Consider the following 22,229-nt stretch of genomic DNA (forward strand, 5'->3'; position numbering starts at 1 on the left):
CTTCAAGAATAGTGTGTCCATTTTATACAGTTTGAATAAGTACAGTAAGTGTGCATATTATTTTATTGCTTGAGTTAACACAATATTACATTTTTGACAGTTAGAAAAAGAGGTTTTGTTTCTCAGGTTTTACTTGATTTCTTAGTAAGCTTGTATGTTGACGTGGTTTAGTAATCGGTGTGCAGGGAGTCATTGGCATGGCGATCTGAAAGGCAAAACAAGAAAATAGATCAATTGAAATTCTGTTCAAACTGAATGACTTTAATCAGAAAAAAAGGAAGAAACCCAGATAACTCACCACTTGAATTATCGATGTCATCATAAATGTCCCCATCACTGCAAACGAGGATTAATCATAATTATAGTTCGTTTTTTTTGATAATAACATGTTCTTTTCATTAATGTGACACAGTAACTACAACAACATATCATGGAAGTAGAATTGTCTTACATCAACTTATATATATATATATATATATATATATATATATATATATATATATATATATATATATATATATATATATATAAGTTGTTATTAATATCATTGATATATATATATATATATATATATATATATATATATATCAATGATATTAATACATGTGCATGTATTAATAAATATACAAATACAAATACAAATGTGATATACAAATAAATAAATAATTTGTATAAATAAACACGTATTTGTTAATATATTTTTGAGATTTTAAAATATATAGAAATAAAATGTATAAATATAAAAATGTGACATACAAATACATCAACAATTTGTATAAATAAACGTGTAATTGTAAATATATTTTTGAGATTTTAATATAAATATGCTTGATTTTGTATTTGTACTTGTATTTGCATATGTGGATCGCTTTTTTGCTTTTGTGTCGATGAGACATTCCTACCACAAACCAAATGCACAAATAAATGTGGAGTTACGCACTCCCCTGAACAACCAGCAGAGGGCATATGTGTTGTATTAGCGCCATGGTTGTATATACTAGATAGTTTAGTCAGTCACTCAGCTTTTACAGGTGTTGATGTGACGACGACGTCTGGCAACGTTAGCCAGCGAGCAGCTAACGAAGTAGAGCTAAGGCCAAGGCTATTAAGGCCTACTTTACTACTAGTAGTAGTAGTACTAAAATGCTGTATCTGTACATTACTGGAGGATATTTTTTTTCTCCGACTTCCACTTTTTCTTCGTTAGATATTTTGTATGTTGCCAGACGTCGTCGTCACATCAACACCTGTAAAAGCTGAATGACTGACTAAACTATCTAGTAGATACAACCATGGTACTACTACAACACACCTGAAACAGTTATCAATACTAGTTATTACTTACCCATCCATTTAATCCACAATATGACCCTACCTAGTGTGCCTCTGATTGGCTCACCAGTGTCTGACCATGTCTGTGACCCAGACCGCTCTGGCTGCAGTGCCCTCTGCTGGTTGTTCAGGGGAGTGTGTAGGTCACATTTATTTGTGCATCGACACAAAAGCAAAAAAGCGATCCACATATGCAAATTCATGCAAAGTCACATTTTTATATTTATAAATTGTATTTGTATATATTTTCAAATGTCAAAAATATATTTACAAATACGCATTTATTTATACAAATTATTTATTTATTTGTATATCTACTAATATATGCATATGTATTAATATCATATTGATATATATAAGTTTATGTGAGACAATTCTACTTCCTTAACATATACTGTAGTAGCGCCATCAAAAATAGTAATCAAATTGTGTTTTACACCAAAATCTGCAAGGAAGAGGATTCACTTACAATGGAAGAAGAAGGTTTCTTGACACATAACCAGCTGTAAGAAAAAAGCAAACCACAAAATATATTTTTTTGATTTTATCTACAGTGCTTTATTCACTCAAATGTTTGTCCTTTGAAATAAAGAAGTCACCTATACGGACAAGTTATCACAAATATTGACAGTGCTCATATCTGTCTGAAAGTAAGCATTGATCAATCATAAACATATAGAATATAATTCAGTAGAACCCATTAAAATGCTTATTTCTGATACTCAAAATCAGGGGTGTTCGAAATGCGACTTAGGAGCCATTTGCAGCGCTCAACTGTTTTTTTATTCGCCCGTGACATATTGTAAAATAAACACCATCCATCCATCTTCTTCCGCTTATCCGAGGTCGCGGGGGCAGCAGTCTAAGCAGGGAAGCCCAGACTTCCCTCTCCCCAGCCACTTCATCCAGCTCCTCCCGGGGGACCCCGAGGCGTTCCCAGGCCAGCCGGGAGACATAGTCTTCCCAACGTGTCCTGGGTCTTCCCCGCGGCCTCCTACCGGTCGGACGTGCCCTAAACACCTCCCTAGGGAGGCGTTCGGGTGGCATCCTGACCAGATGCCCGAACCACCTCATCTGGCTCCTCTCGATGTGGAGGAGCAGCGGCTTTACTTTGAGCTCCCCCCGGATGGCAGAGCTTCTCACCCTATCTCTAAGGGAGAGCCCCGCTACCCGGCGGAGGAAACTCATTTCGGCCGCTTGTACCCGTGATCTTGTCCTTTCGGTCATAACCCAAAGCTCATGACCATAGGTGAGGATGGGAACGTAGATCGACCGGTAAATTGAGAGCTTTGCCTTCCGGCTCAGCTCCTTCTTCACCACAACGGACCGATACAGCGTCCGCATTACTGAAGACGCCGCACCGATCCGCCTGTCGATCTCACGATTCACTCTTCCCTCACTCGTGAACAAGACTCCGAGGTACTTGAACTCCTCCACTTGGGGCAAGATCTCCTCCCCAACCCGGAGATGGCACTCCACCCTTTTCTGGGCGAGAACCATAAAATAAACACGTACCAGATTAATACTTTACACAAAAATAAAAAATAAAAAAATGAAGCCGGTCTATATCCTCCCAAAAATAAGACTTAAAAACCAAAAAGGCCGACAAATAGTTGTCATAGTGATCATGTGTACAAGTTTCGTTATTTTGTGTGCTAAAACTTGGCAGAATAATAATAGCATCAGTAAATAATAATATGAATGATAATAATCAAAATATATGATAATAATATAATATCTCAAGGGGTTTTTGGATTAGATATTACACTAATTTGTTCTATTTCCTACCTATGTTTTGTTCTACAGATATTGATTGACTTACATTGTATTGGTTTCAGTATCTTCCATGTGTAATAATCAATTCTAATAGAAGAAATACATACTTAAAATATTTCACGCAAAGAGCAGTGATGATTCATTTGGGTCGCCGCCTGTCATCCAGCCAAACCAGTTGAGAAGCAATTCTCTAAACCTAAATATATATGCCTTCCAAAGTTATTCATTTTGAATTCAGTTGTGCACATTAAAACACTATTTGGGGGACCAAAAATAACATTTTGACTTTACTGATGGATCATTAGCTATTGTGCTCTTTTTCCGCTGCGGATCGTGCCATCAAATCATTGCCTATTTAAATTGATAAACAAAAAAAAATATTAGTTTACTTTAAAGCAGATTAAATAAATCTGTGAATATGCAGCCTACAATTAAACGTCAAATTTGTTTTGTTTCTTGACTGAAGAAAATGTTGCCATTTTTTTCACACTGCTTGTGACGATACAATGACAATGAAGTTGCGATGCATTCACTTACATTTTCCTGATGCCCGGTTGTGGCACAGAGCTTTCTTGCTGTTGGTAAGCTGAATGACATCCAGAACCTCGCCGTGCGTCACATGGAGGTCTTTCCTCCTTGGCTTCTTCATGACACCGTTAGGGTCCACCATCATAGTGTGCATTACCCGGAGTGGACCCTCGTACTGAGACACAATGGAACCTTTTAACCGTGGACATGTCACAGTCATGGACATTTGCTGGACAACATATCAGGGGCTGTCAAACTTTTTTCGCCAAGTACCACCTCAGAAAAAAACTTTGCTCTACAAGTACCACCAAAATGACCAACATTAAAATACACTAGCGTAGTAGGCCTAAATATTAATTCAAAACAAAGCAGAGGTTTGATTTAAGTATTAAGTTGATTTAATTTGCTCAACCACTGTAACATTACACACAGTTGGAACAGTAACACCAGATCTGATTTTAGGTGGAAAAAACACTGTGCTTTAATCAAGTGATTATTTGGCGTACTACTTGGGGCGGTATAGCTCGGTTGGGAGAGTGGCCGTGCCAGCAACTTGAGAGTTGCAGGTTCGATCCCCGCTTCCGCCATTCTAGTCACTGCCGTTGTGTCCTTGGGCAAGACACTTTACCCACCTGCTCCCAGTGCCACCCACACTGGTTTAAATGTAACTTAGATATTGGGTTTCACTATGTAAAGCGCTTTGAGTCACTTGAGAAAAAGCACTATATAAATATAATTCACTTCACTTCACTATTTCTTTGTGGTGTACAGCCCTTTGTTTTTCAACTGTGCTTGTTTTTAAAGGGCTTTATAAATAAAGTTGGTATGGTATGGTATGGTATAAGAAACACATGTAATGCCCATTTTGGACTCTAGGGGTAAACAAAGGTTAAGCTACAGCAGGGGTCCTCAAGTACAAATCTTGAAGGTCCACAAATGTTTTTTTGAAACAGGCTGGGTCCGTTTATTATCGGTCAAGCTTATATAATAGCAGGAGGTAGGTAGTTTAACATTTTCTTAAAATTAACAAAAATAAAATAAATATCCAATAAAATACATGAAATATTTTCTTTGAAACAAAAATAAATAAGAACTTTGAAAAAATGTGTCCTCTGCATTTGACCCATCCCTTGATCACCCCCTGAGAGGTGAGGGGAGCAGTGGGCAGCAGCGGCGCTGCGCCCGGGAATAATTTTTGGTGATTTAACCCCCAATTCCAACCCTTGATGCTGAGTGCCAAGCAGGGAAGAATGCAGGTATGAGCTTTTAAACATAACCCGTTAACTGCTGCCAATCAAATGGTGAATAAGATACTCTTTAGGGTTCATATGTTTGTAAATCTGACTGTGTTGAAGTCAGTGCCTCACCAGCCATCAACCTCACCGCACGTCACTGCTCTGTTGCTATTTGTTGTTGTGTCATAGATTTAACAAAAATCTTGCTTGATGTTTCATATGGCTTTTTCAGCCTCGTGATTTCTTTTTTTCTTAGCTCTGAATCATGAGGAAATGTCTCTTCAAATTCGCGGTGCTCTTTCAGATAGTGACGTTTCAGATTTTCACTTTTCACCAGAGCAACAGTAGTGTTGCATAGTAGACACATTGGTCTGGTACTTGCAGTAGGTAGGATGAAAACATATTGCTCTGTCCATTCTTCCTTGAAACATCGGTTTTCCCTGTCCACCTTTCTTTTACCAGCCTGAGCCAACTTGGAGCATGCCATTGTGATTTGATTCACATTCAGTGACTGACAAGTGAACAGTTAGCGAAGTAGCGATACGAGACAACTGTGTGCCTGCAGCGAAAGGTTCCATGCACTGTGCACATGACCCAGGTGGTAACAGCCTATCAGCGCGTCGTTGTGAAAGAGATGACAACCCATACCCCGGAATTAGCCAATCAGAGTGGCGTTCTCTCGCTCTCACTCCGTCTCTCTCTCTTTCTCTCTCTGAGAGAGAGAGAGAGTGAGAGACGGAGTGAGTGAGACACGAGAAGTGTAAACGAAACATGGAGATATTTGACTAAAAACAACAAAGAACGTTGACTTGCGCTAGCGATAACTCACAGATAAATACAATTATTATATTTTTTCATAATAATTATAATTATAATAATAAAAAAAACATTTTTTTTTATTTATTTATTTTTTTTACTATAATTCGTGCTGGGTCCGGACGGACACGTCGCTGGGTCCGGACATGGACCGCGGTCCGCCTGTTGAGGATCACTGAGCTACAGTATATTGCTTTTTTGATGTTATTGTTCCTGCCATTGCATTTAGAACACAACAAACCAAAAATACTCTCCATCTACACAATTCAAACAAAAATGCATCTCCAATACAATACATTTTATTGATCACCACTATCTTTTAATTAGCCTCATAATTCTTCTTTTGTGGTTTGCTTACGCCTTTACAATACTTAAGGTTCTCTACTCTAGTATACCGGCTCAGATTTCACGAAAAGCTTCATGAATATACTTTTCATAAGACATGAAATTAAAATAGAGGAATAAGATGGACAGTCTTTTGTGCATTTTCCCTTTTTCTTTCTTTCGGGCAGACTTGTATTCAGGGAAATACGGTAATACCTTTTACAGGCCATTTTAGATATACTTGCTAGGTTTACTGCACAACATGAGTAATGAAAAAGTGCAAAATTATATTTACCTTGTATTTTTTCCTGAGCTCCTTTTCCACTTTGGGATCTATGCTGAAAACACAAAAATGTCATTGCAAGTTCTGTGTCTTTGCATCCTTATTCTTACTGCTGTATAGGGATGTGCCGATCAGACACTGGATATCAGTCCAATAACAGCAAACAAAAGATGTACTGTATTGAATGATGAAGGGCTTGCATCTTAAAAACTCTACCAGCAGTCCTGTTACTTGTGCAAAGCGGGACAGTCGGTCCACATCTAAATGTCCTCCAATAAGCACACAAGGTCGGCCTTTTCTTGTATTTTAGTGAAGTACTAAACAAAGAGTAAACCTGGTAGTCGAGATAGCCGCTACACAACAGTTAAGCACACATGAGCACAAAAGCTAGAAATACGTAATAAGTGTCCTTAATTGAACACTATTGCAGTCTAAAACAGCACATTTGTCAATATGAACAAGTATCAAATAATTATGGTTGCATATTACTTACACATACAAAGTCTCCAAGGCAGAAGCGTATTAGAAAAATCCAGTAACAAACATGTCCGCATCGTTCAACTTACTGAGCTTAATCTAATGAATGATTGTGGCCATTAGGTGTCACCAATGTTCCCTCTAAATTTTAATGTGTGTGAGCAAACGCAAAAACTCCCTGAGCATGCAGTGGAGCCCATGTGAGCAACAACAGACGTGCACATTGTGGCTACACCAGCAGCACACCTGTCCCAAACCTGACTAAATAACAAGTTCAATCTCCATCCATCCATCCATTTTCTACCGCTTGTCCCTTTCGGAGTCGCGGGGGGTGCTGGAGCCTATCTCAGCTGCATTCGGGCGGAAGGCGTGGTACACCCTGGACAAGTCCCCACCTCATCGCAGGGCCAACACAGATAGACAGACAACATTCTCTTATTATTATAATCAAATGACAGCAGTCATTTCCATGAGGTTATTTTCTAATGTAAGTGTTTAGGCCCACTTACATTGACAATAACAAAAAATATTGTTTTTCATGAACTGTGTACTTGTATTGTTTGTCTGGGTGGAGGTCCTGCTTTGGAAATAATTGGTACCCCTTTCAGACATTGCATTTAGTTCCCATTAAAACATTCACATGTTGCACAATGAGATGTAAGCAGGGGATCATGTGTACATTCCTGCAACTTCCTGTTTGTAAAAAATATATTTTTATTAGTATTTATTTAATATAATAACAGCATTTCATGATTAATATTTATAAATTAAGATTCCTAATAAATGACACTAGAATAAGCACACATGTAATTGGTAAATCATAGTGTAACGACCTGGAATGACACTTTATGTGTGGTGTTGGAGTTGTCCGACTTTTTGTGTGGCTGTAAACGCATCACTGGCTAAGTGCCATATGTGCATGTGTTGGCGCAAGTGAGAAAGAGCGAGCGGCTGCTGTTGATATAACAAAGTTGCTTTTGGTCTGGTTTGTACTGCAGAAAATGACCAGTTTTGCTAGATATAATTTTTTTTACTAATGTTTTGGTGATGTGTTTACGGCCGACAATAAAGAGTTTTGCTCAGTAAAGTGATGGATGGAATTCATGTCCTCAAAGCGTCTCGACAGACGTTACAATATTTGAACAATCATGACGAAAACTGTTTTCTGTTGTGTCCGTGTGTCGAAAATTGTTATGCGTTTATTTTTTAATTTGATTTTGTGCGTGGCATAGATTTGCCGTGCGCAGAGGATGCTTAAGCAGTGCGCAATTGCACAGGCGCGCACCTTAGAGGGAACATTGGGTGTCACCCAAAAAAACATACCACTCCGCTTCAAATTAAAGACAGCATAAATCAGTTTCAAAGGGTTGATAATAAAAAAGTTAGTGGGTTTTTTATATCTATAATTGCTCTTTGCGTATTTTCATTTGAATCAACCCTTTTACAATATTCTACACTACGAAATAATAAATATCAAAAGGAAAATTGCTATCAGCCAATTCTCAAGGCTCCAATATCGTATAGGAAGTGAAAAAGGTGTATCGGTACACCCCTACTGCTATGTGTTGCATGTACTGTATATTGCCAATCACATACTTGTACAATGGTGGTTTTAGCTATGGGCCACATGGGAAACTGCCCTGTATATCATTTTCTAAAGAGCACCTCAAGGATAAGGTGGATCATCTCTATGTACTTGCACACAACACTCACACAGACAAACTAACACTAAATGGCAACGCTTGAGTCAAACAGCTCAAAGAGCATCTTAACAAACATTCAACATCACGGCACAAAGGAGCAGAGAGTCATCAACTTGAACCACTATCTCACTCACAGTGCGATCAACACAAACACAGGGCATGCTGGGAAGCATCTGGCAGAGGCTTTAACCGCGACTGAACTTGTATCACTTACTAAGTTGAACACACACAAGACTAACAAACCTCCATTATGTTTCTAGCTCTGACAGTATCTCTTTGTTTAACCAGGAGGAAATAGATACCTAATCTCAGGCAGCGATGGCGGGAAATCCTCCGTTGATAGATGAAAGCGATCATACTGGTCTAAGGAGAAGAGAACAACTTTAAATAAATATATTAAAGTACTAATGATTGTCACACAAACACTAGGTGTGGTGAAAATTGTCCTCTGCATTTGACCCATCTCCTTGTTGACCCCCTGGGAGGTGAGGGGAGCAGTGGGCAGCAGCGGTGGCCGCGCCCGGGAATATATATATATATTTATCATTTATATATATATATATATATATATATATATATATATATATATATATATATATATATATATATATACACACACGCACGCACGCACGCACGCACGCACGCACGCACGCACACACACACACACACACACACACACTTTTTATGTGTGTGTGTGTATATGAAAGTTTGGACACACCTCCTCATTTAATGTGTTTTCTTTATTTTCATGACTATTTACATTGTAGATTGTCACTGAATGCATCAAAACTATGAATGAACACATGTGGAGTTATGTATTTAACAAAAAAGGTGAAATAACTGAAAACATGTTTTGTATTCTAGTTTCTTCAAAATAGCCACCCTTTGCTCTGATTACTGCTTTGCACACTCTTGGCATTCTCTCGATGAGCTTCAAGAGGTAGTCACCTGAAATGGTTTTCACTTCACAGGTGTGCTTGAAGCTCATCAAGAGAATGCCAAGAGTGTGCAAAACAGTAATCAGAGAAAAGGGTGGCTATTTTGAAGAAACTACAATACACATGTGTTCATTCATAGTTTTGATGCCTTCAGTGACAATCTACAATGTAAATAGTCATGAAAATAGACAAAACCATTGAATGAGGAGAAGGTGTGTCCAAACTTTTGGCCTGCACTGTTTATATATTCAAAAATGAATTTCTTGCGTGTTTTGTAGATTTTTCCACTCATCCCAGTCTCTGTTTCATCTTTCACTGTAGGAACTAGAACGTTTTTAACTCAATTAAAGTTAGCTTAGCAGGTTTAAAAAAAACATGTTTTTCTTTTCTTCAAGCTGCTGCATCTCACCCTGAATACTGCTGTCATAAACAATTGGAGGATACATGGTGGGCGTCTACAGCCATGCATCCTATTATGGTTTTATCATTTTTACAATGATTATTATCATTATTACTAAGTAACAGTTCCTCTCCTATCTATTCAGTTCTGTAGAATGAAAACATTGTTTTATGTAAGGAATGAAATAAGACTTATTTTACAAACCAGGATGAAAGATTGCATGTTTTGTTACTTACTTTGACAGTGACTCAAACTGCAAATATAAAGAAACACATGCATGTTACTTAAGCATGAATTCAAAATAATCTTAGAAAGAGTGATCAGTACAGTTTGTAAGTAGGGATGGGTACTTTCCACATTTAAATCGATACAGTACCAGTTACTTCTTAAATTATTTTTTACTTAATGCTGAGCTGATGATAACTGTGCTGTCCAATAGTTATTTTGTTTTCTTACACTTTTGAGTTTAATTTGCAAGTATTACGTCGACTTTGCAGGCAGTTGCAATTCAAAGACGTTAGATGGCAAGAGTGTATAGATTATGAAGCGTTGCCTTAGTCAGGAAATAGTCTTTTCCATTGAGTTGTAATGCACCAATCTTTTGTTTTGTTCAGCCCTACAACATGTTTAAACTCTAAGTATTGTTCTTATTAGGCACCAGCTGTTTGATTGCTACGTATATTTTACTTGCAGTTTTCATTTCCAAATTTGGAGGTGTTGAAATCACCAAGTAAAATCGACAATGCTAATCAGTAATATGTCTAGCTAGTGCATTTTGTAAATTGAAGCCTTACTGTACTTCTGAGTGCCTTCTCCTTGCTTGGTTGGCATGGAAAAGTGCAACATTAGCTCAAGGCAGTCTGGCTGTGTCCGTTCTGAGGGCTTGATTGCTTGTTTCTCTGCCAAGTGCTTGAGAGTCTGCAACCGGACGTGACGTCTCGTGCAACAAAAGTATTGGCATATGGCACAGTTTGATTTGACGTGTATTGGTACCCGGTACCCTGCGATGAGGTGGCAACTTGTCCAGGGTGTACACCGCCTTCCGCCCGATTGTAGCTGAGATAGGCTCCAGCGCCCCCGCGACCCCAAAGGGAATAAGTGGTAGAAAATGGATGGATGGATGGATGGTACCCGGTAGTACTGACAGACTTTGGTTGGTACCAATGTTCCCTCTAATTTTCCATGTGTGTGAGCAAACGCAAAAACTCCCTGAGAATTCAGCGGAGCCCATGTGAGCAACATCAGACGTGCACACTGTGGCTACACCAGCAGCACACCTGTCCCAAACCTGACTAAATAACAAGTTCAATCTCCATCCATCCATCCATTTTCTACCGCTTGTCCCTTTCGGGGTCGCGGGGGGTGCTGGAGCCTATATCAGCTGCATTCGGGCGGAAGGCGGGGTACACCCTGGACAAGTCCCCACCTCATCGCAGGGCCAACACAGATAGACAGACAACATTCTCTTATTATTATAATCAAATGACAGCAGTCATTTCCATGAGGTTATTTTCTAATATAAGTGTTTAGGCCCACTTACAATGACAATAACAAAAAATATTGTTTTTCATGAACTGTGTACTTGTAATGTTTCTCTGGGTTGAGGTACTGCTTTGGATATAATAATTTGTACCCCTTTCAGACATTGCATTTAGTTCACATTAAAACATTCACATGTTGCACAATGAGATGTAAGCAGGGGATCATGTGTACATTCCTGCAACTTCCTGTTTGTAAAAAATATATTTTTATTAGTATTCATTTAATATACTAACAGCATTTCATGATTAATATTTATAAATTAAGATTCCTAATAAATGACACTAGAATAAGCACACATTTGATTGGTAAATCATAGTGTAACGACCTGGAATGACACTTTATGTGTGGTGTTGGAGTTGTCCGACTTTTTGTGCGGCTGTAAATGCATCACTGGCTAAGTGCCATATGTGCATGTGTTGGCGCAAGTGAGAAAGAGCGAGCGGCTGCTGTTGATATAACAACGTTGCTTTTGGTCTGGTTTGTATTGCAGAAAATGACCAGTTTTGCTAGATTTTTTTTTTTTTACTAATGTTTTGGTGATGTGTTTATGGCCGACAATAAAGAGTTTTGCTCAGTAAAGTGATCGATGTAATTCATGTCCTCAAAGCGTCTCGACAGACGTTACAATATTTGAACAATGATGACGAAAACTGTTTTCTCTGTCGTGTCCGTGTCCTGTCGAAAATTGTTATGCGCTCATTTTTTTATTTGATTTTGTGCGTGGCATAGATTTGCCGTGCGCAGAGGACGCTTGAGCAGTGCGCAATTGCACAGGCGCGCACCTTAGAGGGAACATGGGTTGTTACCTATAAAAGTATAAAATTCGGTACCCATCCCTATTTGTATGAGCTATGAGAGCGTTGTTAGGAGTTGATATACTGCAGGATGACGATGACACGGACCTATTACTTGGCTCCATATGTAACTTCTGAGGTGGATCTGGAGGAAGCGGAGGCAAAATCGGCGATTGGATCGACATAGATTTCACTGCCTCATAGTCGATATCCACACATGTGTTGCTGATGTACCCGTCTGTAGAAGGCGATGCAGACATAGTATGCACGTTCATCAACGTAACAAATACACTCTAATATCTACACTTTCTTCAACTGAAAACCCACACTTTCCATCCAGAGAGCGAGCCAACCACTTCCCCTGTGGGTTGTCCTTCACTCGGAGGATCTCCACTCTCTCGCCTTGGTGCACCTTGAGGTCACGTTTTCCACCCTCGTACCAGTCGTGACGAGCTATGGCAGTGTGCAGGATCTCCTCGTCTTGCAACTAGAGAGGATGGAAGCGGCAGGACATGCCGACCATTGGACAGACTGTACTGTATTGTCGTAATCTTACCTGAAATTTGGTCCTTAACTCATTTTTTATTTGCATTTTCTTCTTCAGGTCTTGTCTTCCATTGTTCTTGTCAGCATCCCAGTTCACCCCCACTTGGTCCCTGCAAGATATTAACACCTGTGTTGATCATTGGAAGCAGTGCAAAAAGAACATCATTGATACTTTGGTAATACTTTGTTATAATTTGTACGTGTTAAAATAAAATAGTCATAGTAAGTGGCGATTTTGAGGTGATCTTTTTTTATTTAGTCAGTTCCCTTGTTTATTAAAGGGGACCTTTTCCTATTTTCTGACTTATAAATGTCGTTACAATGTTGGATACTTGTGTTAAACAATGGCAAAGCACCAAATCATAAGGTTCATGCATTTGCGCGTGAGCTCTCTTGCAGTTTCGGGCGTATCTGAACCAGTGACGTGCAGTCAGGGGAGGCAGTTGAGGCGGGGCCTCACGTGCCATTATGGAAAGAAAAAAAATGTAAAAAGAAAAAAAATGCATTAAATTGTTATATGTATCCAGTGATTATACTATAAAGTTATTTTCCATTTAACTTCACCAGTTTTAGATTATTTTTATTCAAAATCGCTGAATTTTCACATTTGCCGTTCAGATACTGAGAAGAGACTTGCGGTGATCAGCAGCCAGTTGAGCTTCACTATGGATTGCGCAATGACTCGGCTAACTGCTGGCCTGCTGTGCAGTGAGTGAAACGACGTGGTCGCATAGTGATGCGGGTGTGGTTCTCCCAAGGATGCAGACGGCTTCGGACACAGCTTGCAGGTACGAATATGATTTATTTAAAATATAAATCATACGGTGGATAAACAAAAAGACATGCACGTAGCACAAAAGGCAAGAAACAAAAGAACTAGCGTGGGAGCTAGCAGGCAAAATGGCATAGCGTGAAAACTAGCAGCTAAGGAACATGAAATAATCGTCGTCATCAGTTGTATGGGAACAAACTAGGAAGCCAGACCGAGTGAGGCCAGGGCAAAGACTAAATAGCCCTCTGATAGTGCCCGGGCAACAGGTGCGCGTCCCGAACACTAACCAGAGGCAGGTGCATGTAATCGGTTGACATGGCAACTGAAAACAAACAAAATCAAGGTGCTGAAAACACGTGACTAAAACATAAACAAACTATGATCCGGGCAGCGGATCGTAACAGTACCCCCCCCTTAAAGGACAGATTCCAGATGTCCCTTGACACTAAATAAAACTAGAACCCAAAAAACAAGAAATAGTTCGAGAGTCAAGGGAGGGTGGAGGGAGGATTTGGTGGTGGGTCGCCAGGCCACGTGTCCCCGAATCCACCGGGGAAGAGTCAGGTGGCGGCGGCGAGTGGAACGCCGCTGCCGCAGGCGAGGCGGGCGACCACGGAAAGGCCACATTCGTGGCTGCCGAGAAGGTGGGCGTGAGTGGCGCCAGAAGTTCAGCAGCCGGAGAGTTCTACGACTACGTCTCGGGTGTCGCTGCTGTTTGCGCCACTGGCGTCCATAAACAAACCTCCGAGAGCGCCGCTTGCGCAGCCAGACCACTCGAGGTCGCTGAGACGAAGACGAGGAGAGAGCAGACGTCGCCGTGGAAACAGGAGGAGCCGACGTCGCCGTGGAAGCAGGAGGAGCCGACGTCGCCGTGGAAGCAGGAGGAGCCGACGTCGCCGTGGAAGCAGGAGGAGCCGACATCGTCGCCGTGGAGGCAGGTGCAGGTTCTGGTACCAGCCGTGGAGCAGGTGCAGGTTCTGGTACCAGCCGTGGAGCCGGCGCTGGTGTGGGTACCAGCCGTGGAGCCGGCGCTGGTGTGGGTACCAGCCGTGGAGCCGGCGCTGGTGTGGGAACCAGCCGTGGAGCCGGCGCTGGTGTGGGAACCAGCCTTGGAGCCGGCGCCGGTGTGGGAACCAGCCTTGGAGCCGGCGCCGGTGTGGGAACCAGCCTTGGAGCCGGCGCTGGTGTGGGAACCAGCCTTGGAGTCGGCGCTGGTGTGGGTACCAGCCGTGGAGCCGGCGCTGGTGTGGGTACCAGCCGTGGAGCCGGCGCTGGTGTGGGTACCAGCCGTGGAGCCGGCGCTGGTGTGGGTACCAGCCGTGGAGCCGGCGCTGGTGTGGGTACCAGCCGTGGAGCCGGCGCTGGTGTGGGAACCAGCCTTGGAGCCGGCGCTGGTGTGGGAACCAGCCTTGGAGCCGGCGCTGGTGTGGGAACCAGCCTTGGAGCCGGGACAGGGGTTGGTCTTGGAGTCGGTGCTGGTGTGAGAACCAGCCTTGGAGCCGGCGCTGGTGTGGGAACCAGCCGAGGAACTTGGCATGGTGGAGCTTGGCGTGGTGGAGGTACAGGAGACGAAGCTTGGTGTGTCAGCCGAGGTGCAGGAACAGGTGCTAGCCGAGGTGCAGCTGGAGGTGGCCTAGCTGGCGGTTGTGGCTTAGCAGGCCAAAGGACTGGTGGCGGTGGCCGTGCAGGAGGTTGCGGCTTAGCACGCCGAAAGACTGGTGGCGGTGGCCGTGCAGGAGGTTGCGGCTTAGCACGCCGAAAGACTGGTGGCGGTGGCCGTGCAGGAGGTTGCGGCTTAGCACGCCGAAAGACTGGTGGCGGTGGCCGTGCAGGGGGTTGCGGCTTAGCACGCCGAAAAACTGGTGGCGGTGGCCGTGCAGGAGGTTGCGGCTTAGCACGCCGAAGTTGTGCCACCGCACTAGCACAGTTCCCAGTACTAGCCCCCCCCTCAAGACGCGGATACCAGACGCGCTCTTTGCGGTTTGGAACCGTCTTCAAGGGTGGGTGGAGGGAGGTATGGAGGGGGGTATACTCCTCTTTAAATTGTCCAAATTGACTGTTAGTCTTCCCAATATCATGGGACTGTAGGGACGACCAGGAGGGAGAAAACAGAGGAGTGGGCGGAGCTTGAGCTATAGGGGGTGGGGCCAAAATAATTGGGGGCGGGGCTTGAAAATCAGAATGTGACAGACTAGACTTGAACTTAACAAAAATGTCCTGATGTTTTATCTTAGAATACAAGTTATTTGGAATTGGCTGACGGAAAGAAGCAGATGATGGAAAAAAAAATTCTTGCTCAATGACGTCATCGGGAGTGGGCGGAGTTATCTCTTCGGGGGGCGCCAATGAAATGACGTCATTGTTGGAAATGTCCATGTGACTGACAGCCCAATCGGAGAAATGTTTGGCGAAGTGGTCGATTGGGTTGCCAAACGTCTGAGGATGGGGAGCTTGAGCTGCATGTAGCTTGCTTCGGTCCGGGGGAGGAGTTTGCAGGAGCGGCGCGTCTTGACAGCGAGGGGAAGACCTTCTGGCCGGCTTCCGTCTTCGCTGACGCGTCCCGTACTGCGGGGGTGTGGCGATGTCCTCGGGCCAAACGGAGTGGATTGGGACCAGCTTTCCGTTGGGACCCCATATCAGGTCCTGGCGCTCCGAGGGGGAATAGCGAAGAGTTTCCGCTTCCATTGCTCGCAACACCTCCCACGTACCTTCGTCAAACTCCTCAATGGCTGCCGCGGGAGAATTGTTATTTGCTGGCTTCCGAACTGAAACGACGTGGTCGCATAGTGATGCGGGTGTGGTTCTCCCAAGGATGCAGACGGCTTCGGACACAGCTTGCAGGTACGAATATGATTTATTTAAAATATAAATCATACGGTGGATAAACAAAAAGACATGCACGTAGCACAAAAGGCAAGAAACAAAAGGACTAGCGTGGGAGCTAGCAGGCAAAATGGCATAGCGTGAAAACTAGCAGCTAAGGAACATGAAATAATCGTTGTCATCAGTTGTATGGGAACAAACTAGGAAGCCAGACCGAGTGAGGCCAGGGCAAAGACTAAATAGCCCTCTGATTAGTGCCCGGGCAACAGGTGCGCGTCCCGAACACTAACCAGAGGCAGGTGCATGTAATCGGTTGACATGGCAACTGAAAACAAACAAAATCAAGGTGCTGAAAACACGTGACTAAAACATAAACAAACTATGATCCGGGCAGCGGATCGTAACAGTGAGACCGTATTGCTATATGAATTATATTATACATTTCCATAGTTTAGTTAGCTGAGGTATATAATGTACAACTGTATGTGTAATGTATTTCTTGTGCTGAGCAATCATAAAACGGCTGCGAAGACGCACTGGCTGAGGCTCGCAGTAATCCCGCCTCATGGTGGTAGAGGGCACTAGTGGAAGGCGTGGCGCAGTGGAAGAGTGGCCGAGCACGACCCGAGGGTCCCTGGTTCAATCCCCACCTAGTACCAACCTCGTCATGTCCGTTGTGTCCTGAGCAAGACACTTCACCCTTGCTCCTGATGGGTGCTGGTTAGCGCCTTGCATGGCAGCTCCCTCCATCAGTGTGTGAATGTGTGTGTGAATGGGTAAATGTGGAAGTAGTGTCAAAGCGCTTTGAGTACCTTGAAGGTAGAAAAGCGCTATACAAGTACAACCCATTTATCATTTATTTATTTAGTGATCCCAGGGAACATTTTTGCGACTACTCGGCTGCAGAATAAGTGACAACAAGCAGCAACAGTTAGCGATCGTTTGGACTTTTAACATGGAGGATTACATATCTAAAATAAAACAGTTTTCTAAACTGGACTTTCAATCGAAGCAGGAGGTAACAATTAAAGGAAGATCTCCATCGAGACAGAGAGACTTTTAAAACTGAAGAAAGATAAGGAAGACTTCTATAAACAAGTTATCGATGCTTTTGTTCAAAAGGAGCTGCGCATGGACTTCATTTATAAGTAAAGGACCATAATAACGTTTTTTTTAATTAAATGTGCTTTTTTGTGTGCTACAGTTTGTATGTGTAAAGTTAAAGTTAAGTTAAAGTACCAATGATTGTCACACACACACTAGGTGTGGTGAAATGTGTCCTCTGCATTTGGTCCATCCCCTTGATCACCCCCTGGGAGGTGAGGGGAGCAGTGGGCAGCAGCGGCGCCGCGTTCGGGAATCATTTTTGGTGATTTAACCCCCAATTCCAACCCTTGATGCTGAGTGCCAAGCAGGGAAGAATGCTGGTATGAGCTTTTAAACATAACCCGTTAACTGCTGCCAATCAAATGGTGAATAAGATACTCTTTAGGGTTCATATGTTTGTAAATCTGACTGTGATGAAGTCAGTGCCTCACCAGCCATCAACCTCACCGCACGTCACTGATCTGAACACCGTGTTTTGAAGTCTTTGCAGTGGGCCTTTTGTGATGTCACAGATTGACGGACGTACTAATGTGGACATCTAGTATCTGCTGTTGGCCAGCCGTTGTTATTTCTTATCGTTTCATGCCCTCCCAACTGCTCTCATGTTAATAAAATAAAAAACCTCTGTGTTTATTTGTTTGCAACATTTTACACGGGACTGTTCTGTCAACATGGACCAGTAAGTACGAGGTTGGTTTAGCCGGCCAAAGGTTTTCCGGAAAAGATGCCACAAGAAAATGTAGGATAAAGTATTACTGCTTCATTTATGTGGCCCACCAGGCTTCACATCATTTTATGTGGTCTGCTACTTAATTTTATGTGGTCTGCTACTTCATTTTATGTGGTCTGCCAATTCATTTTATGTGGCCCACCACATTATTTTATCTGGCCCACCACATTATTTAATGTGGCCAGCCACATCATTTTATCGTGGTCCGCCACGTTATTTAATGTGGCTCACTACGTTATTTAACATGGTCCACCACGTCATTTTATGTGGTCGACCACATTATTTTATGTGGCCCACCACATTATTTTACGTGGCCCATCACATTATTTTATCTGGCCCACCACATTATTTAATGTTGTCTGCCACATTATTGTATGTGGACCGCTGCATCCTTTATTGTTTCCCGCCACATCATTTAAAGTGGCCTACCATGTCATTTGTGACCTGCGATTGGCTTAAAATAACAAAGCAGTTTCTAAATATGTTGTTTTTAAATTTTGACAGAAAAATCTACTGCATCCAATTGCACATTTTCTGCGCTGCAATATTATCTGATCATGCAACAAGATGCTCCAATCCTTTTTTTCAAATCAGGTCATCAATCAGTTTGTAATGAGGCTATTATAGGTTTATATTCATACACACAGTATTCGCTATTACATGCGGCCCTGGGAGGGCAGCCAAAACTGTGATATGGTCGTCAATAAAAGCAAGTTTGACACCCCTGATCTAGACCACAGGGAAGGAAGTTGTTAGAATAAAGTTATCACAAAACTTTGTGTTACATTGAGTTCAGCTCGCCCTGCGAGAGGACAAAAGCAGAAGGCTTGTGAAACTCCACTGTGTAGGATGGGAAGCAACATGAATGTGTTCTGTTTCTTTGATGTATTGTAATCCACAGAAAGATTTTGTCTTGACCCGAGATCTACAAAGCGGAGAGAAAGCATGACCTGCCCAGGCTCCAGGCACCACTGTTTTACGACCTTTTCTTTGAACTGTTTTGTAACAAAGGCGATGGCTGTTTACAACCCCCCTCCCTTAGAAACAGCTGTTGCCATGTAATCAGGGAAAGTCCAAATAAAAGAGGAGGCGTACAATCTTTCGTCAGAGCGTGGTGACACTGTACAAGGGTACAGGTGTACGCGTTTCTCCTCATTGAGCCAAATTTAATTCTGTCTCTGTTTGATTCCTTGCTTCTTGTCTTGTTTAATAGATGTCATCAGTGTTTGAACCTGACAGAAGTGTTTTAAATGTAGATTAAATTACATTTTCCAGGGCTCCCTGTTTAAGTTATTATTCATTTGATATTTTATTTTAAATGTTTTTTCTAAGAAAAAAAAATAAAAAATACAAAATACAAAATTAAATGTACAAATTAATACATTTTGTATCTATACATTTTTTAAATAAATACTTATTCAAACAAATTACAATATACAAGCATTTTTTATTTTAGTTTAAATGAAATAGTACAAAACAACAAAAAAAAGTTGTAATATTTCTATGAAACGTGTAAACTTACTCATCAATATGCTCATACACGTCGCTCTCATCCTGCAAGACAGATCATTTGCCTAATGAACCCAAATTAAACAATGTTGCAGTCGCATTGACTTCAATTGATTGTTCATAAATGAATGAACGTTTAATTTCGTAAAAACATTTAACACAGACTAAAACGACTGCGCTGAATTTGTTTGCCCTTACCCCTTCCATTGTCTGTGAACTGCTGTTGCTCCGGGACTCTGTGACAGTCAATCAACACATACATACGTAAATATATGCTACCGTATCCTTCACAGTGATTATAAAGTAAACAAAGTGGTTTACAGCCATAAGCCCTCACATTTCAGCAATCATTGTATTCTTTATTCTCAAGGTGTACAACACTGTAGATCAGGGGTCCCCAAACCTTTTGACTCGGGGGCCGCATTGGTTTAAAAAAATTTGGACGGGGCCGGGCTGTATGTGTGTATATATATATATATATATATATATATATATATATATATATATATATATATATATATATACTGTATATATATATGTATACTCACCGAATGCTCGCCCGACACTGCGCGATGATGTCACGTTATCGGTGGGAAAATGCATTTTTAGACAATATAATTTGCCTGAGTGGCCAGGAGACCCCAAGAGTAACAAGCGGTAGAAAATAGATTAGAAAGGACACATTTAAAAAAAAACTTGAGACTTCCCGCGCGCCGTATTCGACCTGCGGGCCGTAGTTTGGGGACCCCTGGTCTAAACATTACCGCTGCCAGGTATCTTTTCTATACCTTTATTGTAATATTTTCAGAATGTGTTTGTCCTATTTTTGCCCAAAGTAAGACAAACAAAAAGATCTGAAGTTGTCTTTTTGTTGTTGTTTTAATGCTATGATTTTAATAGTCCGGCCAGCGTGTGCACAGATTCCCTCCATGTGGCCCCTGAGCTCAAATGAGTTGGACACCCCATGATGTACAGTACAGGGGCGCCAAAAAGGGGGGGTAAAGGAGACAGTTTCTAGGGGCCCATGATGGAGGGGGGCCCAGAGAGGCCCCTAATGATGATGAAATTATAATACAGAAAAAATAATGACACTGTGTTGGGGGCCCTGTAAAGATTCTTTTCATGGGGCCCAAAATCCCTAGCGGCACCCCTGGTACAGTATTACAGTATATGTAACAGCTGCAGCCAAAAAAAAGGGCAGCATAAAATAGAGAGTAGATCCAGCAGAAATTAGACATTACAAAACAAAGAGAGGTAGCTAACATAGAAGCGGTCGGACAAATTAAAAAAAATAACTTGAGGTTATTAGATTTTGGACGCTGGTAGTTTGGGGACCCCTGCTGTAGACATTAGACTTGCACTGCCTATACTTCAGAGTAGTCAGTGTACAGCATACTGTAAATTGAAAATAAGTCGACACCTTGGTAGTCACTTTTCCCCACAATTAAAGTATGGCTGAGGTATTGACTCATTTTCACTGTACAGTAAATCTATAGAGCTATACAAGTTCTACACAGACTACTCCAAAGTACATAAATGTTTTTCATTTCTATAATATTGCCCTTTGAGAAGATGTAGTAATACAAATGCTTCCTGGAATGTGAGGAGTGTCCTATAGATAGTTTCATCCTGAAGGAACTCAACTGTCATATTTCACAGTAGTACTTATGCATGAGGAACCATTTTTATTGCAACTATTTACCTTTTTCCTCCAAGCTTGCAATGTCATCATAAGTGTCCTCGTTGCTATGGATGTCCCTGACATGGAAAACATTACAAATCAAACATCTAGTACAGTGATTCTGAAACTGTGGTATGTGTACCACTAGTAGTATGCGGACTCAATAAAGTGGTACGCCAAAGAATCACTTGATTAAATACAGTGTTTTGTTGTCCTATATTCAAACACAGTGCTACTGTTCAAACTGTGTGTAATGTTAGAGTGGCCCAATTAAATATACTTGTTGAATAAAACCTCTGCCTTGTTTTTAGTGAATACTTAGGCCTACTACGCTACTGTATTTTAATGTTTGTCATCATGGTGGCACTTGGAGAGCCGAGTGTTTTCTGAGCTTGTAATTGGTGAAATAGGTTTGAGAACCATTGTTCTAAAATCACACAATGGGACTTTGAAATGTTTTTATTGTTATTTATAATAACTGGAAATACTCTACGGGAGTAATACATAGATACATCAATTCTGGACCCAAGTATTATAAATGCGTAAATGTATATACTGGTACAGTGACCAAAACAGGATTTTAACGTACAAACCCCGTTTCCATATGAGTTGGGAAATTGTGTTAGATGTAAATATAAACGGAATACAACGATTTGCAAATCATTTTCAACCCATATTCAGTTGAATGCACTACAAAGACAACATATTTGATGTCAAAATGATAAAAAATTTTTTTTTTGCAAATAATCATTAACTTTTGAATTTGATGCCAGCAACACGTGACAAAGAAGTTGGGAAAGGTGGCAATAAATACTGATAAAGTTGAGGAATGCTCATCAAACACTTATTTGGAACATCCCACAGGTGAACAGGCAAATTGGGAACAGGTGGGTGCCATGATTGGGTATAAAAG

General features: G+C 41.6%; 1 protein-coding gene across 2 annotated transcripts in view; it reads right to left on the reverse strand.

Annotated features, from left to right (window-relative positions):
* Nucleotides 1–132: 132 nt before the first annotated feature.
* LOC133616522 (FYN-binding protein 1) overlaps nt 133–22,229 on the reverse strand; it is a 46,551-nt gene continuing 24,454 nt past the window's right edge. Inside the window, exons 4-16 of one of the 2 annotated variants that reach the window (XM_061975894.2) lie at nt 21,338–21,393; nt 19,834–19,871; nt 19,649–19,680; nt 12,705–12,804; nt 12,476–12,635; nt 12,257–12,386; nt 10,049–10,065; nt 8,777–8,837; nt 6,307–6,349; nt 3,646–3,811; nt 1,802–1,835; nt 299–336; nt 133–205 (exon numbers count right to left, since the gene is read on the reverse strand). In XM_061975894.2, the coding sequence (XP_061831878.2) occupies nt 168–205; nt 299–336; nt 1,802–1,835; nt 3,646–3,811; nt 6,307–6,349; nt 8,777–8,837; nt 10,049–10,065; nt 12,257–12,386; nt 12,476–12,635; nt 12,705–12,804; nt 19,649–19,680; nt 19,834–19,871; nt 21,338–21,393 (913 nt within the window). In that variant the 3' untranslated portion in view covers nt 133–167. The remainder of the gene's footprint in view (nt 206–298; nt 337–1,801; nt 1,836–3,645; nt 3,812–6,306; nt 6,350–8,776; nt 8,838–10,048; nt 10,066–12,256; nt 12,387–12,475; nt 12,636–12,704; nt 12,805–19,648; nt 19,681–19,833; nt 19,872–21,337; nt 21,394–22,229) is intronic. The other variant, XM_061975895.2, reaches the window with a different exon arrangement.

The sequence above is a fragment of the Nerophis lumbriciformis genome, linkage group LG14 (assembly GCF_033978685.3).
Source record: "Nerophis lumbriciformis linkage group LG14, RoL_Nlum_v2.1, whole genome shotgun sequence".
In the NCBI taxonomy this organism is placed as follows: domain Eukaryota; kingdom Metazoa; phylum Chordata; class Actinopteri; order Syngnathiformes; family Syngnathidae; genus Nerophis; species Nerophis lumbriciformis.